The 18,861-nt window shown below is 43.3% G+C and overlaps 1 protein-coding gene across 3 annotated transcripts; it reads right to left on the bottom strand.

The window, feature by feature from the left end:
- Positions 1-545: 545 nt before the first annotated feature.
- Positions 546-18,386, bottom strand: LOC310677493 (disks large homolog 5-like). 3 transcript variants are annotated; one of them, XM_083440638.1, is made up of 7 exons: positions 18,196-18,386; positions 16,821-17,017; positions 15,753-15,896; positions 13,947-14,074; positions 11,140-11,250; positions 3,542-3,663; positions 546-1,582 (listed from the first exon to the last, which is right to left on the bottom strand). In XM_083440638.1, the coding sequence occupies exons 1-5, from the start codon at positions 18,348-18,350 to the stop codon at positions 11,224-11,226; spliced, it is 651 nt and encodes a 216-aa protein (XP_083296764.1). In that variant the 5' UTR covers positions 18,351-18,386; the 3' UTR covers positions 546-1,582; positions 3,542-3,663; positions 11,140-11,223. The 3 variants fall into 3 exon arrangements, with proteins under 3 accessions (XP_083296764.1, XP_083296765.1, XP_083296763.1); XM_083440639.1 differs by lacking the exon at positions 3,542-3,663; XM_083440637.1 differs by lacking the exons at positions 546-1,582; positions 3,542-3,663 and adding an exon at positions 7,471-7,917.
- Positions 18,387-18,861: the final 475 nt, after the last annotated feature.

Here is an 18,861-nt window from a genome sequence, read left to right as displayed (position 1 = left end):
TTAAGGGTGCTGTGAGCTGTTAGGAGACCCCTATTCTCCTCACAGAGCTACAATTTTCAGACCGGTTCAACAATCTCTAATCCTAATCTCCAGTCCTAGGAAACTCTGAGAACTGTAGCTTTGTGATGGCACTGCAGGTCTCAGAATTCTTTCAAGGGCAAGTAACTGACTGTTTAAAATGATTTGATACCGCTTTACATATATACTGCAGATGGGGCCTAAGAATCAAACCTAGGAAAGGAGCAGCGGTGCCTGTTGATCTCCAGGGCACAGTTTGCTCCCTTAAATTTCATATTGGGGCCCACCAGCATGGGACTTTTAAAACTGTAAAATGATGCTGCAGCCACCAGACAGAGTGTGTGGTAAGTCCAACTGCTAGGCAAGTGAGGAGATGAGTTCTCAGCAGCCACAGGACACCCTCTCCTTAAACAACAGACAACCAACTTAATAGCAACATTCAGTAGATGCCTCTCTGACACTTAGTGGCAATCGTCACCCCCTCAAACTTCTTCCTCCAATTGTTACCTTTTTTTAAAAAAAACACCAAAAACCTTCTCAATATTGTTATTTAAAGTCATTACCGGCTTCAATGCAAGGATAATCCCCAACACTATAGCAGAATATCTGAAGGTTCTGAAATGGTAAGTGGCTGCAATTTGGAGCCTGGCTGCCTGCAAGCATGGCCCATTCAGTTTCTTCTCGACGACCCTCCGCTTATTACAAGTTCAGGCTTGGAAGGTGCTGCTGCATTTCTCATACGGCTGCCTGCCTCTAATTAAAGGGGATGTGAGCACAACCAGAACCCAGCTGAAAGCTGCTCCAATGCTTTATCTTTTAATTCAGCTCCCTAATGCCTTCCCCCTTGCACATGAAGAGCAGCTCATTAATTTCCCACCCAAATGTGATGTGTGCTCTTCCTGAATGCATTTAGCCAAGCTTCACAGCCTCTGGACCTAATTGCTATCATTAGAGAAGTTTTCTGCACCACAACATACGGCAACCACTGCCGCTTCCGTTCATTTGCACATTGCTTGGTAAACCTCGGGGTTCCCACCTTCCCACATCTCTTCACATGAGCATCTCAGTTTATCATAACTTCTTGTGTATCTAATAATGGTTTAATCACTCAGTGTATCACGGCTCAGTAGCAGAATGAGATGTGCCCAAGAAACTATTCTGTCCGTGAAGTATCTCTATTTCAATTTCATTAGTATTCTTACCAGGAGCTTCTGTTCCTTTTCAAAGTATCTGCTGCACACACTGTGTTTGCTAGGATTGTCGTCAGCAACTTGGTTCTCCGGCGGCTAGATGCATGTGCTGCACCGTAACACATTATCAGTTTCAACACGATGCTTTGGGTGATGTTTTTGTTTTGTCAGCGAAGGATTTGCCTCATTGCCTCCCACAACTGCCTTGTGTTCTGCATTACAATGTTCAATCTTCAGTATCTTTATGTGACGTCCTGGCCACAACTCTGATTGCCTTGTCCTGGTAAAACCAGCATGGATAATTTTGGCTTCACAAGGCTGGAGAGGTGGAGTGGAAAATGTTCAGAGATGGAGGCCAGCTGTCCCACAATGTCCTGAAAGAAAGCAGTGGAGGAAAGTCAGTTCCCCTGTGGACATCTGGAGGACCACTCTAACCCCAAACTCAAGGCTCAGGGTTGAATTGGCCCAATTCCTGTATGGTCCTCCTCTCGCCCCCAACCCCAGGCTCTCCTTCCACCCGACATCTTCTAAATCTCATTCCCGGCTCTCCCACACACCCCACTGCCAGATATCTTGTGAAGCATCTCACTCACCGCAATTGTCCATGTGGCTTGAATTTTTTGAAAAGGCTGCAATTTGCTGGTGTCTCCGGTAAGTCTCTGAGCTAGCAGCAAGCATGCAGACCAGAAATTTGTTATCCCTGTTGAGTGGCCCAAGTTGCAAAAAGCAGGCTTTTCCTCCAGGGAAGGGGAGCTTCTTTGCACCCAAGACTGCAGAACTGGGGCAAACACCACAGGTGGACAGAGCATCTGAAGGACTTAGTACCTATTCCTCTGTTTTTTATCTTAAAGTCAAACCTTAGGTGCTGGCAAGGCCTGGCTCTGTGGTGAAACGGCAATGGCGGGGGGCAATATTTATTATACAGTGACAGGCAACACCTGTCACAGACCCTGCATCTCTCCTTGCTTGAGTGTTTTTGCCTGGCTAGATGGTGTCCTTGGACTGGGATTGTGCTCCCTGCCTGCCTTGTTGCTTGTGTGTTATGTGTTTGTAAATTTAGTGATTCCCCCCCCCCCCATGGCTGGAATGTAAGCTAGTGTAGAAATGCAAAAGCTCTATCTTCTGCTCTACCCCAGTGATTCCATTCCCAGCCCATTTTTTTGCCATGCCCCACCTTAGCATCTCTAAAATCCCGATGCACCCCCCCCCGCCCGTGACATGTAATTCTTATTATTCAAAAAGTGAACTTCTATTCTCGCGGAGGAAGCCTAAAAGGCCATTAACTTCGTTTACCTCATTCTCGATTTGCTCCCCTTAAAAATCAAGTTGCCCTTCTGTGGGACGTGGGAACCACAGCTCTACCCATTTCTACCTCTGGCCCCAGCTGCCACAGGCATGTGGCCCTCAGAATGTGGCTCACGAGAGGAAATGTGCCCCCCGAACATCTGGGACTATCGGCTGTGTCTGAGGCCTACTCAGAAATGCCTTCTTGTCTCAGTCAAAATCATCTTCATCAGACCCCACTAATTTCTGGAGAATGAGGGTACTTGTGAGGGCTAAAAGGCAGCTGCAGCACAACACTGCCCCCCCCCCCCGTTGTGTCATGACTACCATTTCCATGTTTTGTTGGGGCTTTGTTCCCATTCACAAGTATTGCTTGGTTTATTAGGTGTCTTAAAAGGGCCTGTAGGCCTCAAAAGGTGGCTTCAGCCCTTGATTCTGGCTCCACTTACCCTCATTGGAGCAACTGACATTAAAGGCCTCAGCTGGGCCTATCAGATGGCAAAGTTGTAAATAAGGCCGAATTAGGGAAGCCAAGAGCCTCCATAATATGAAATATAAACAGAATATTCAACATATTTTACAGGCAGTTAACCATTTTGTCCATGTGGTGTGTTTCTGTCTCTCTCAGTCTCCATGGAAAACAGTAACAAAGAGTCTGTGAGGCTTCAGCCACTGTTTCCATTCTGGTATAAACTTTTCTAGGCCGAAGCCTACTCCTCTATCTATGTAATATTTTATTCTACTGAGCTTTAAACAACAGCTTTTTACAACAAACACTCATAAATGACCTATGCTATAAATTAGTCGTTTTGTGTTGCCAAGTCACCCTTCTGAATGAAAGGGGAACAAAAGACTCCTGTAGCTGAAGGGCCAGGAAGATGAAAACAGTATTTTCTGTGTTACTTTTCTTAATGCATAATTTGTTTCCATTTACTCATCTTGCACAGAGATCACCTGGTAGCAGTTTGCCCTATTTATGAAAGTTTAAATGTACATAAAATGCTGCATTTGAATGCTCTGTATTTTAAATACTGTAAAGGGAAGTTTACCTTAGGCAAGAGGTTCCACTACAGCAAAAGCGTCAAGAGAAGGCTGGTGTTTTTCCATTTCGATGAGCTGCCATTTTCCATTTTGATGACCTGATGAGTCATCACCAGAAAGGAAACACAAGCTGCAGAGCAATCACAGCAGGAAGCTGAAGTTTGAGAAACCTGTGTGTGCTACTTGGTGATGGCTAGCAGTCTGCATATCCCACTTCTGAGTTTATGGCCCCTGTGAGAAAAGCCTGGTTTGTGAGCATGGATGGAGGGGAATGACATCTCATCCATTAAATATGATTGATGCGTGTGCACTACAGATCTGAAAGGGCTATCAAACTAAGGAATTTCAAGCACTACCATGTCTCAAAAGGCTTGGGATTTGTAGGAAAGTATTCTAATCTTTCTCAGAACTTTTCACTTCCTAGATTACTCTGTGGAAGTGAAACTTTCAGACCGGCTTAGGTTTTCAATCTGGCTGCTCCCTTAATTTTTAAAAATATATCTTTGTTAATAATTGCAGCTATCTGACATGACCTCGTGGTCCTATTTATTTGGGAGGTGGCAAAGCTGTCTCTAGGCTAATGTCGCTTCAAAATGTATAAAATGAGCTCAGAAGGCCTCTCTACAAATTAAAAATAATAATAATCTGCACGTAGAAAACTAGCATTTCAACAAGAAGGGTTCTAGCCCTGCCTTCTTTCAGACATGCTGCCTTTCTGTGTGTAGGGATCGTTTTGAAGTGGGGCAGGGTGAAGAGGGTGTCACCTTATTATGAGAGATTACATCTGTATTCTGACGTATGCAGCCCATACATTTACCACTTTGGTGAGAATGACCATTTTGTGGTGTCGGCCACACTTGCACTCTCAAGAACACACTCATATAATAAGAAGCATAACACCAGACCATAACATCAGAACATTTGCTTATCATGAAGATGCAATTTACCCCAACCAATTCAGGGTGTGCTTAAACTGCAGAAAGTTTACAAAGAGTCAACAATAAAGAGTAGAGATACAGCAACCTTGCACAGAAAAGCAAGGAGGGGTCTTTCATCTGTCAAATTGACTCCCCCCCCCCCCAGGAGGTTGCATCACATACTGATTTTGAAAGTCAGTAGTTGAACTAATGTTCAGGTTTGACAGCTTGCAGACATGACTGTGTCTTTGGGATTCAGCTTCGAACACTGGTATTTGGTATTGTTAAGAAACACAGGCTGATATGCAGTTTTTGTAACTTATTCTGGCAGTACTTGGGAGGCATAGTTTCAACATGACATGAGCAAAAGGCAGTTCAAAACGCTTCTGAATGGGGGGTGGGGAAGAGGTTGAAATGGCTTGCGTAGGAATTTTCAGGCAATATGTCTTATACTCAAATGCATTCAAAGTTCCATACAGACAGATCATCCTTAAATCTGGGAGATGTTTGATCTGCATGTGTGTGCGTGCACCCCCCCCCCGCACCCCCCAGTTTGCCAAATCACTTGAATTCTGTAACCTGTGTGACCAGAGAATTTTTTTCTTGGGCATTAAAAGGAAAACAATAACAAGGTATTTTTTTCTTGGGCATTAAAAGGAAAACAATAACAAGGTATGCTGTAGCAAGCATACGAATATGCTTGCATAGGATTTTGTGAAGCCTGCCTCCCCGTGGCTGAAAGTAGAGATGTCCCCACAACTGGGTTTTGGTGGTCCTGGCCAGGAAGTAAGAATGGAAGCCTCACAGTATAAAGCAGGATTCTTTGTACCTTCACAGGCAGGACCTTCTACGAAGCGATGAAGACTTGCAGTGCCAATTCCTTTGGTCTGTATTGTAGATGTGCAATAGCCTTTCTTGCATTGAAATGAAGGGGTGGAGCTAACCCCTTTCCCTCCCAGTTCCATCATGCACTAGCAGAATAGTGCACCAGCTAGGGATGCCTGGCCAGTATATGTAATGCATAAATCAACTACCTGAATAGCAAAAGTTACAGATAATCAACTATTTTCATCTTTATGTGCCCCAAGCATCCCCAAGCACTGCCCATATTAACTGAGACTGACAGGAATTCTTTTTTTTTTTAATAAGATTTTTTATTAGACATTTTATAGTTATAAAGAGAAAAACAATAAAAAAGAAGAAAAAAAAAGACAATACATGAATTCAACAAACAATACATCGACCATAAAAGGAAAAAACAAACAAACAATACAATACAGCAATACAACATAAGAGGGGGGAAAAGAAAAAACACATCCAAATTTTTATATCCAAATCTTTCATTAGCTTATTTCCTCGACTTCCTCGCACCTCCCTTTTTTGTATTCTAGTTCAAATTATCTAGTTCAACAAATCCTTTCCCTCTTCAATTTTTGTTCTATAATTTATTTTGACACAATTTAACTTTCAATTTTCAATTTGACACATTTAACACTTATTATTCATATAATTCTTAATAACCTTTCTGCTAAAACCATATAACTTCATTCCAATATACTTCTAACATTCATTAATTTTGCAATATTTCTGTAAATATACTTTAAATTTTTTCCAATCTTCTTCCATCGACTCTTCTCCCTGGTCTCGGATTCTGCCAGTCATTTCCGCCATTTCCATATAGACCATCAGTTTCATCTGCCATTCTTCCCGGGTGGGTAGTTCTTGTGTCTTCCAGTACTTTAAGACTGACAGGACTGACAGGAATTCTAGGGCAAAAATACCTGGAAGGCACCACATTGGCTAAACTTACTGGAATTACTTAATTATCTTCTTCAGTCTGAATTTAAGAAGAGCTGCAAAGAAATCAAGCAATAATACTAACACTAGGACTGTTGACTACAAAGAAATGAAATTACAGAGGACGTTTACTCAATAGTATTTTGAATACCCCTGTAAAGAACAATATAATATAGAGAAGATTAAAACCTGGGTGTGTGAATCCCTTATTCTGATCCTAAAGCTGTGGAGGAGAAATAAATTAATCCATCTAATGTATCAAACAGCCTCTAGCTACGTTAGTTTTAGCTAAACAATTATGCAACTCATTGCAGTATCCACCCTAGTTCTGTCATTTTGTCAAGTCAAAGTGCATTACTTTTAGAATTACAAAAACCACCTCATTCCTTGAGATAACCACATGCCCCATATAATAGCAGAAAATATTTCACTTAGCCATTATGTGGAATTTATGGCCATCTTTCAGTAGGATCACCAAAACAAAATCATAAAGATCATTAACCAGAGAGAGGTTGGGGACAGCTATTCAAATATATCAGTAGCTGAAGGAATGCTAGCTTACTTCATAAGACGTACATTCATAAGACATTCTTTCTCTCCCAAGACATCTGAAATCAGGTCCAATGAAGCCCTTGCATGGTTCAAAATTTGTATCCCCCACCCCACCCCGTGGGCTTTGTCATTTTAAGCCTTCTCTTAACTTGGGGGAATTGTTTTATTTTTCAGCCTTACACACATTAGCTTGAGAAAAGCTTATAAAGCACTCCCATTTCCAAACTGGGCGTTGGAAGGTCATGGGTTAGGACTCCAAATCTGCAGGGGTGAGGTAGTAGAATTTTTACCTTTTGCCTAATGCCTCTTACACTGGAAAGAAAAAGGAGCATCCACCAAGCCCAATTTCCGTCAGGCAGATGTTTACCACTGATACTCAAAATGTAGTATTTTGTTAAATGGGAAGGGCACAAAGAGTAGTATGTCAAGTTGGATCTTTTAAATTCAGTGGTATCAAAACTGAAGCAAGCTTTGCTCTGAATTTTCTTTTGGAGTCATTATGCTTCACGAGTAATTGCAACTCTAGCAACAAAATGCAATTTGGAATCTCACTGTAAAATAACCATTACAAATGTCTGTGAATTTGTTTTAATTCTGTAACCTGGCTGAGAGTAGTAAACTGAACAACGGAGTCAGAGAGGGATTTATGCAACACTTTCATACAAGTCAAGTTATAGAAATTGACCTTTATTTTAACACAATACTCATTTTCTTTAACTTTTTTTGTTTTCATACAGTGACTTTTTTTAGTTCAGAAAATATATTGTAACAAAAATTACAAAACAAAACAGACACATTTTTTGACAGTGGCAAAACTAACAAGTTACAGGACCACACTAGAGGTTGTCATATCCCTTTAATAGAGGCTGCAATTCTAATTAAATAAAAATCTCTATGGCTACTACACACCAAAAGAACAAAGCTTGAGCAACGTAAGCTTCCAATTACATAGACTACCTAAATGTGATAAAATAAAGACTGGGGTAGGGGAACCTGAACAGGTTGCTTGCCGCATCAGTCTTGTGAAAAAGGAATCCACAGGACCTTGTTTTGTTCTTGATCAACTGTTGTCATGATCTGAGTGCAAATGATCGAAAGAGGGCTTCCCTGGACAATCCCTGTGAAAAGAAGGAGCACACACACCAATCAATCAGCATGATTGTTTACAGGGGCCGGGGGGGGGGGTGCTGAATTTGCACTAGCGCCAAGAAATCGAAACATACTGAAGCAACAAAAAGGAAGGAGGATTAATAACCCCCTTCTTGGTGATGATGATTTCCCACCCTTTCTCCCAAGAGCTCAAGGTGGTCATATGTAGGACACCCTCCATTATCCTCATGATAATTTGCAGAGAACCAAAACGTGGCCTGCCTCTTTGTCAACAGGAACTGATGCTGTGAAAGGAGGGAGTGTAATAGCGCCTGCACTGCCTGCTTCCCTATAAGCATTTCCACCAGCGGGTATATGAACTCGGCCTCACTCTTGATGTGGCCCAGGAATCAGGAAAATGAAGGGAGGTGCATACAGACTGTGCTTCTCTATGCGTTCTCACTGTATGGATTTTGAGTGTTGATGGTGGAATTTGTAGGACCCAACTCTTAGCATCTTTAATGGCATTCAGGAGTGCTCAGCTATGGTTCTCATAGGCCATGGTATCAGTTTGTCACTGAAGCACTTATGCAGATACAGCCACAAGAGATCACAAACAAGACATCAGGGAGGTGGGTGGGGAAGAGGGAGACTTCAGCAATGGCGTCTGGCTTCTTAGAAGAGAGACAAACAGCAAGGGAGAGACACACAGAGAGACAGTTAAGATGTAAATTTTTCAGGACACTGAAACTGCGTGTTGTTCCTTTCAGGGGACTAGTTTGAGAGTGACACAGGGAGAGGCCTAAGATAAGGGGGCATCTCTCTTTGTAACCCCCATTGAGCTTTGGAACAGGAGAAAGGAACTGGGCTTTGTGGCTTTCACTTTTCTTTACCGTTTGTGGAAGCAGAGTTCTTTTTGTGGTTAGCAAAAGAAATCAGTGTTGAAGAAGCCAAGCAGAGAACCTTCATTCCTGCTAAGAAAGCCTTTGCTGTTGCAATACAGCTAACAAAAACATGGCAAGAGGAGAAAGCAGCGAGGCCCCACGAGTATGATCCTCTAAGACAACTGTTTTGTTATTGAGCCCTCCAAAAGCTATTTTCAGTGGCATCAGGTGACAAAGTTTACATATTAAATCTAAATATGGTTAGAGGGACTCCTGTTATAGCATAATAAACCTTCATGGCTGAACAGAAGGCTAAGTTTAGTAGCAAGGCAGAAATATACAAAGAGATGATGGCCGTAGCAACAAGCCACTATTTACAAATATAAGAAGATGGCCGTTTATGGGTTTCGTTAATAAAACAGGCATGACTGGTTAATAATAATAATAATAATAATAATAATAATGATAATAATAATAATAATAATAATAAAGAACTGGCAGGCTTATTCAAGGGATCAAGTTAACAGAAAATACAACACACTGGTGCTCAGTTAGAGCCCATTAAATGCTTTTAGGGACATTCAAGTTGGATTTGCAAGGCAAAGCACAAGGGGAAATTGCCAGGAATTTCCTACCACCCCATTCTGGGGGATTCAGAGTTAAACAGTTAAAACTGCATTTATGATCAAAGCCAGTCATAGTTGCTTTGTTGTTCTACCACAGCACTATCAGTGGAGCAAAATACCAACACAGCAAGAGTCTATCATAAGGATACGTTGGCCTATTGCAAAGCCTGCTTCTCAAACAAAGTGTTGCAGGGTTACTCCATACAATAATCTTGCTGGACTCCCAAAAACCTATTTAGCATGTCTCCACTGCACAAATCCCACTAATTCCCAAGGCTGAGAGGGAACATGCCATTGAGACACCTTTGTAGGATCCCACAGTAGATCTGCATGCATAAATTAAGTTCCCTAGTGCTTGGGGCTATGCTTGGGGCTGAGAGAGTAGCCACCACCCCTAAAGCTTGGAGGAGGAGGGGAATTCCCCTCAAACCTCCAGAAGCATGTCAACAGACAGCTGTAAAGTGGGGGCGGGGGGAATCATAGGAATGATGGGCAAACAGAAAATGGAACCACCTCCAGAGAAAAAAGTCATACTTATTTTGTCATCTGCAAAATTGTTTTGAGCTCTGGGAGGTGAAGTATTACTTTTGTGAGACCAACTGGAGTCCAGTGTCTCTGGGTGTTCTTATGTCTCCTGAGAATTCTCATAAAATGGGACACCCAAGACCCTGAACTTGCTTATTTCCTCCTCCCAACCTCCCTCTCGAACCCTTTTCCTTTTGTGACCTGTCCTTTAAGGTTGTAAGCTTGAGGGCAGGGACTACATTCTTTTAAAAAATAGTGATTTGTACTGTGCATATGAACCAATCACACAGTCCCAAGCAGTCAGAGAAACCAGGATATAGGGATATAGACCAACAGACAGAATGGCTTCGTTCTTCAAACCAAGAAAAATGCTACTTAGCCATTCTCCACAGTGTCTTCCGCAGTCTGCTTGCAGTCCTCACTTGCTAATATTGCAAAAGGGCCTTGCATTAAAATGTTGCACAGGTTGTCCCTTGGACATAGTCAAGTGCCTAAGTGACTGAGCAGGGGCTGGCAGGACCAGTTTGCAGCAGCAACCTATGTAGTTGGAAATAGCTATGGCACCATTCTCCCAACTATAGCATCACTGCCACCTACCTGGATCGGACTGGGCAACTGCAAGCTCTGCCTCCCACTCCTCCCAGAAGCTTCTGCCAGCTTTTAGCGCCCAACATTGCTGGGTTTCCTATCCCTTGAGCTGACCATTCAGGAAATCCTAGCACGTAATACAGACTTATTGGTTGTTCCCTTTCTTCCAAGTAGAACATGTTTAGTGCTAAAGGGATGATTTATAATTCTTCTGGTTGTTATGGGGAACCAGGTGCTATGCTGTGACCTACACACATGTGACTGCTAAGGGGGGGGGGAGGAAATGCTGTTGCAAAAAAAATACACACACACATACAGTGGTACCTTGGGTTACATACGCTTCAGGTTACATACGCTTCAGGTTACAGACTCCGCTAACCCAGAAATAGTACCTCGGGTTAAGAACTTTGCTTTAGGATGAGAACAGAAATTGTGCTGCAGCGGTGCGGCAGCAGCGGGAGGCCCCATTAGCTAAAGTGGTGCTTCAGGTTAAGAACAGTTTCAGGTTAAGAACGGACCTCCAGAACGAATTAAGTACTTAACCCGAGATACCACTGTAAACACAACCCAGCTAGAGGAATCAGAAGCTAGCCTTCCACTTTGCTACTGTTTCCTTTGGCATGCAAACCTTTGAAGTACTTGTTATATTCCTGTTCTATCTTCGGAGCAGTCTCAAACTGTTCTTTGGAATGTTTCTGCGTAACTTTGTCCCTCAGGAAGACGGTGGTCTTTTTGCTCTCTAACACAGAAATGTAGAAAAAGCTCGTTAAATGCTTAATTTTTCAGGGGACACAAGGCAAACCATTAGGGAGCTAAACAGATTTGGAGCCCGTTTTAATCAGCATAGATATACAATGGTGTGTGCAGAGCGCCACCTGGTGTCCAGTATAGGAAGGCTGCTTGATACACTGCAGCAGCTAACCTTTGATCTGCTTCAACTGGCAAGGCAATCTGCCTTAATCAACAGGCACCTGCACAGAGGCAGTGCTGTCAACTGTGACCGGAAAGCACCCTTAGGGTGCTGGATGGCTGTCTAAAACCTTTATATATAGGAAACATTGTTTATAAATGTTGCTTAAAATCCTAAATTTCAGTTATCTTTTATGAACCATGGTTGTAAGGAAGCAAGCATTGAAAATTGTTGTGCAAGGTGGATATATGGAGTGTGAGTGCAGCTGCCTCACAAACCCCAGTGGTTGCCACTTGGCTCCCAAAGCTGGCTTGCCTCTGTCACTCCACCTGGGCCTGGATTCCTGTTTTTTTTATCAGAGCCACTTTTCAAAGTTACCTCTTCTGCATAGAGATCTCTTCCCTCTCTTCTCCCTCTCCTCCACTGGCAGTTTCATCTTGCCAAAACCTTGGGGTACTTGTTCAATTTTCACGTCTTCATTCTCTCTCCAATGCCTCCTGACTTTTGCACCTCTCCCTCCTTGCAAGGGTTTAAATATCATGCTGACAGGGAACATCTGACGGGCACTTTGCTGGCTACCCCTGCTTAAAACAGCTTCTATGGCGCTGACCCAGCTTCTCCCTGTTCCCTTCCTAACTGCCTTACTTTTCTTTGCAGATCCCGGGGGCCTGTTCTTAATGCAATTATTGTACAGTACACCTTGGCCTTGAGGCATTTTAAAAGCATTAAAAATAGTAGCCATAAATGATTATCTATGAATATAATCCTACGCAAATCTGTAGCCCTCATATGAAAAAAAACCCCACCCTTTACCAAGCATATATTATTTATATAGCATATCTCTGTTTCTGGCACTGCTCTGAGACACCATTCTGGTTGCATTCCTATTCTCTCTTTGTATTTCTGTACTTTTTGCTGCCCCCATGCGACTTCTCACTCTCTCGCTTGGCTAGCCTTCAATTTCCACCCCTCCACCACCATCACTGTGTCTTCTCTCTCTCTCTCTCAGTTCCTGTAATATTTAAATATACCAACAGAAGGAGCCAGGAAGTGCAAACACCTGACTTAAAACTCATCACCGGCCTAATATTCTCAAACCTGCCTCTCCCCAAGCCAAGCCGTCTTTCCTATCTGCCCAGTTAACAACGGAAGGGGAGCCTGCTGGACCAAAGGCCCAGCGCCTCACAGTGACCAGCCAGATGCCTTTGGGATGTCCAAATGCAGAACCTGAACACCACAGCAAATTTACTTAGGTCCAAGCTAGTTGTGATGGAGGCAAGCGGCATGTTCTCATTTAAACATACGTCTCCATTAGTGGGGCGGGTAGGGCATGCTTTTTTACCATGGAAGTTGTACTCAGGTGAGCAGACCTGAAACTTCCAAATGGCCTAAAAGCACTTTTCTCATCAGCTTCGTTTACTTCTAGTAGCAGAGCTGGCCTGAGATAAAAGTTCTTGTATGGGACATGGAGAGAGGAGGTGGGGTGCTCTTCATGATAGAAGATGGATGGGTGCTCTTCATGATAGAAGAAGCAGAAACCTCCCACTCCTGACCTGAGATTAATATTCTACTACCTTTTAATTGTATCTGTGGGAAGGGGGGTATTGCTTTTGAAATATACTCAGAGTCGCAAAGTGATTTCATGCTCTTTATTCAGCTCATAGTGGTGAGGAGGAATGAAAGTCCCCTCAAAGTATCTGCTTTATATACATTATTTACACAATGGGCTGCACGTGATTGGCTAATTCCGGACTTCTCCTGTAGGCCAATCAGGTTGTGGATTCACTTCTATCTGGAGCTGGATTGGGTGGCTCCTGCCGACCAATCATACTGCTGCATTGTTCTAGGACCAATCAGACTGCTGCATTCTGGACCCTATTGTTCTAGGACCAATCAGACTGCTGCATTTTGGATCCTATTCAACTCAGTACATAACAGTTTTACTGTTTTGATTTATTTATTTACTTGTTTTTATCCTGTATTTTATTCTGTGAACCACACTGAGATCTTACGATGAAGGGCAGCAAGTAAATTGCATGCGGACAACAAATGGCTTTGAGGTTTATTACAATCCCACACTAAGTAAGTGTTGTTAAATAATGATAATATTGGCTGCCATGTTGCATCAAATTTGGCCCGTGAAGTGTAAGCTGAAGAACAGGGATAGTACGTTCTTCATTCTGTCCAGTGTGCCATGGAAAGTTACTGCCATGTGCTCTGGAAGTCAACAACACCCGAGGTTAGACTCGAACACAAGACTTGCTGGCTCACCTACTTAGCCACTTTAATCTAGGGATTACAGAACCAAAACAGCACATCAATCCAGTTTTTAAATATAAGAATGCAAACGTAATTGAGAAAGGGTCATATTTCTAAAGAGTTCAGGTAAGTTTTTGTGTGGTTCCAGACTGTCTCCCACTCAAGAAGCTGGCAGGCCCAAACTAGTTTAGCTACAGCAGAACTGTGGGTGGGTGCCTTTTTTAAGAGAAAAAAATTAAGCTACCAGAGAGAGAGAGAGAGAGTACCTTCTCTGTTATCTCCTTTACTGAGGCAACAGTTGTCACATCGAAATGTCCACTCCTACATTTATAATCTATGAATAAACAGTCTTTCACACCCCGCTCGATGGCTTGTTGAGAAGCTTTCATCACTTCTGTTTTGGAAGAACAAAAACAAAGAATGGTTTATTCATTTTTACTTTCACAGGAAGGCGGCATTCAGATGCTTCAGACCCAAGTTTTCCTTTGCACACGTACAGTATATATATAAAGCACACTAATATTTAAACCAGTTAAAAGCAATCATTTGGCCTTATGTCTACTGAAGGGTTTAACTGGATCATCAAGGAATATGCACCCACAGCTGCACATTCCCCACAATGCAATATTCGCACAAGCTAATACCATTATGTTTTCCCCCCTTCTAGAATGGGGCAGGGTAGAGGGATGTTACATTGCGGCCGGGAGAAAGGAGAGAGAATGGCTGGGGGGGGGGGGCAGCACTGTTGGCATCTCTCCTGTCTCATGCAATGTAGGACCACACACAGAGTCTTGGGTGAAAGCAAGGAGGCTGTTGCAACAGTTGCCCAGTTGGCTCTGTAGCATGACAACTGCTTCATAAACCCATGCTTTAATAAATCCAGGCCGGGACAACTGTTTAATAAGTCTGTGCTGTCAAATGAGGATTTCCAGGCTGCATGCATAGCTGTCAGGAAGCGTTCTCCCCAAAGGAGCAAGCAGATAAAGAGTTTAATAAATTGCACAGGAGGGAAGGGAGGTAAAGGTAAAGGGACCCCTGACCATTAGGTCCAGTCGTGGCCAACTCTGGGGTTGCGGTGCTCATCTTGCTTTACTGGCCAAGGGAGCCGGCGTACAGCTTCCGGGTCATGTGGCCAGCATGACTAAGCCGCTTCTGGCGAACCAGAGCAGCGCACGGAAACGCCGTTTACCGGAGCGGTTCCTATTTATCTACTTGCACTTTGACGTGCTTTCGAACTGCTAGGTTGGCAGCAGCAGGGACCAAGCAACGGGAGCTCACCCCGTCGTGGGGATTCAAACTGCCGACCTTCTGATCGGCAAGTCCTAGGCTCTGTGGTTTAACCCACAGCGCCATCCGCGTCCCAGGGAAGGGAGACCGTGATGCTAAATGCTGCACCATCACTTGGTACTTCTGCTTAACCAGGAGTGTGAAGCAGCACTTGTACCTTGGCTGATGATTGCCATCATGGCTTGTATTTACTTTCCTTTTGAATTGAAAACAAGAAGGTAATGGCATTGTTCAAAACTCATATTTAGCAATTTCCCACAATTGAGTCTTTCTGGCCTGCCTCTTCCCTATACACACTGGAAAGAAACAAAATACGACTCTTGGATCAACTGCTCCGTCCCAAACCAGGGATCATTTGTTTTCCTCCCAACAATACATAGCCCATACTTGTTCTTAGATTACTGATCCAAGTTTGTTGGGAGTGAAAAACAACAACAATCTCTGGTTCGGAGATAACACTAAACTGGGTATTGTGGTTTGTTTCCTCTGTGTGCTGTAGGGGAGAAGATGAATAGTACAGTAAGGAGAAGAAACTTAGAGGAAAGAGAGCAGAGGGAGAATTATAAGCTTAAGAGGGAGAGGAGGAAAGAATACCTGAGAATGCAGAGAAGCACAATGGCCAAATGGGCAAAGGAAAAGAGGTATTTTAGAAGGGAATTCTTGCCGATAGAGGATGTGTGTCACCTAAATTATCCATAACACCCAAGCAACCATTGTTTTTCTACTGCTCCCTCTGGAGACCAACTTTTTGTTACTAGAGGACCTTCAAGTGCTGGCATATTTACCTAGAGGACACCGGCCAAATTTTCCTGGAGATTCCTTGACTAGCATGTCCTTCACAGCATCAAGTAGTGGCCCTAGAATAAGCACAGGCCTGGGAGACGTGCAGTCCACTTTCTGGACTCTTTGATAAGCAAGGTTTACAGAATCTGGAGAGAAACAGAGAGTTGCTTGCATGATCAGGAAAACAAATAAATAAAAGAATGCAACAGCTCAAGGGCCCATGATAGTGAAGGTAATTGAGGTGTGGAACAGTTGCTGTCTGAAAATTGTGAATCTGAATTTAAAAAAAAAAAAAAGCCTGAACAGGTAATACAGAAAAAGATAATTGGGAACAACTGGAGAAACTCCACATTGTATAGCTGATAATCCAAATCCATACTTCTTAGCTACTGTTAATAGCAGATTTATAGGGACATGTGGAAATATACTTTAAGAAGGGTTATGGGACATGCACGGGACGCAGGAGGCGCTGTGGGTTAAAGCCTCAGTACCTAGGACTTGCCGATCGAAAGGTCGGCGGTTCGAATCCCCGCGGCGGGATGCGCTCCCGTCGTTCGGTCCCAGCGCCTGCCAACCTAGCAGTTCGAAAGCACCCTCGGGTGCAAGTAGATAAATAGGGACCGCTTACCAGCGGGAAGGTAAACGGCGTTCCGTGTGCTGCGCTGGCTCGCCAGATGCAGCTTGTCAGGCTGGCCACGTGACCCGGAAGTGTCTTCGGACAGCGCTAGCTCCCGGCCTTTAGAGTGAGATGAGCGCACAACCCTAGAGTCTGGCAAGACTGGCCCGTACGGGCAGGGGTACCTTTACCTTTGGGACATGCTAATCAGTCTTGTATGTAAAAGATTAAATATGTGAGAGAGTGGGACATGGGATACATGGCATTTGGCTGGCCCTGAACAACTTTGAACACGCAGTGGATATGGCAGGCTGACTCTCCCCCGCTCACCCTTGCCTCAACTCCTCTGTTTTGTTTTGTTCTGAAACCCAAAGTCATACACCCTGTTTACCAATGTGCAAATAAACCTAGATACTTTTGTTGTGGGCTAAGCAAATTCAGTTAAGACACTTGCCATCCAAAAAAGGGATGGAGTCTGTGCTGATGGTGTCAAGGGCTAGCAGTTCCTTTCCATCTTTGGACCCGCTACGTTTGTGCTTGTGCTTCCTCCTAAAGAACGACCTCCGAGCTGCTGCCAATGATGTCTTTGCAGAGCTGTTTTCATCTTTAGCTTCGGACATGCTGTGCCTCCTGTAGAACTCCTGCTCCATCCTGCAAAGAGATTGTGGGCTTAATCGGGCAAAATCTGAAATGCTCTCGAATATAATACAGGTAGCAGTAAAACCAATAATGGATCTTGAGACAAGCCTCACTATGGGGTCATTTGTAGTTGACTTGAGGACGTAAGTTCGGTTCTGAGCTAACCCAAGCCATGACTTACCACGATCGAGCAAACACAAGGATTCCTGGGGTGAAGACTGTGGCCTCTGCACCCAACCTAGGCTTGTGGCATGTCTCACTACAGACAAACCATGAGCTGTAATTAAGACTCCCTGCTCATGGTTTGTCTGGAGGAAGCCAAACCATGAGCCCAACCTCAGATGCCCAACCTAAGTCAAATAATGAGCTTCTGTTCAGTGTGTGGTGGTCATCTAAGTGGGTAGGTATAGAAACTTTAAGCACAAAGTGAAGAATTAAAAAATAGTAAGAATAATGGAGTCCCATACAAAAGAGGAGAGCAGGTATGGCCACGCTAGAACCCCATGATTCTACAGTTCCAAGGTAAGATGGAGAGAAATGAAGTGAGAAGGTTGGTGAAATGCTATTGCAGAGAGGGAGAAAGAGAATGATATGATCAAGTAAAAGACCTGAGAGTGAGTGAGAACCAAAGAAAGTATAAGCTGGCGGCCAGAATGAGGGACATCCCCCTCCACCAATTGGCTGCATATACACCATGACATCAGGATCTTAGCTGAGGCAGCAGTGCCCATATCCGTCCCTTGATCTTGATCTCCTTGATCTTTATTAAAAAGCAAGCATTAATTTGGTGGATTAAAGGGGAAAATGTGGCATTCTCTTATGTTCCAACCCATGGACCAAAATTAAATATGGATGCCATCCATCCCTGTCTAAAAGTGCTGCGGCATGACTACGGGAAGCCACTTAGGCTGTCCCGGAATAAAAGCACAAAAACAAAGTCCTTTCCATTTTTAGGAAGTAGGCAACCATTGGCAGCACTAAAAATGACTTGACGGAATAGTTTCTTTAATTGAGAGTTATTAAAACATGCCACCTCTCTCAAGTAACTTTACTGGGAAACTCAATACCCCCTCCAACATTGACAGCAAGGCTTTGAAGAACAAAACGCTTGGCTTTTGTTCATACTTCATCATAACTGCCCGCTTTTAGCAATGAGGCAAACGCCATTTATATCTCAGAGATTTAATTACATGTATTTGCTGGGAATCTGTCCTCTTTGCAGCTTTTGGGCGTTTTCATCCAGCTGCCACGCCATCCAGCAGCCGAAGTTCCCCTGCGGCAGAGTGTCATCGACATACAAAATGTCATCCTTCTTGAAGCTCAAGTCCTGCTCCACTTCTGCCATCCTGTCATAAAGTGCCCTGCAAAAAGAGAGAAATAAAGAGACCCTTTTTATTTTATTTAGTTTTTTAAATTTTATTTTTCTTTATTTTTTTGACAAAATAATAATCATAAATAAATAAGAATAAAAATGTGCACCCCACCACCAAGACCATTCCATTGTAACTATCCAACCTCCCAAAATTTCAACACCTCTTGCAATGGTTTGACCCCTTTCCATTTTAACAGTACAAATTTTGCAAATACCCTCCATATCTCCTCAAATCATTTCTCCTGCATATTTCCTGTCTTACCTTAATGGCACGTGTTAATTTATCATTAATAGCAATATCCCTCATCTCTTTATACCATTCTTCCATTTTATATTCTGCTTGCCCCTTATCGGTTTCCGAACAACTTGGAACCCGAACGCTGCAAACCCAGAAGTAGGTGTTCCTGTTTTCAAACTTTGCCCTGGAACCCAAATGGGGTCCATGAGCTTCTGTTTTTACTGTTGCGTAGCAAATTTCAGTCAC

Source organism: Podarcis tiliguerta (assembly GCF_965153285.1).
Source record: "Podarcis tiliguerta genome assembly, chromosome: 5".
Lineage (NCBI taxonomy): Eukaryota > Metazoa > Chordata > Lepidosauria > Squamata > Lacertidae > Podarcis > Podarcis tiliguerta.
Note: the sequence above shows the minus strand (reverse complement) of the source record. Positions and strands in the feature narration are given on the sequence as shown.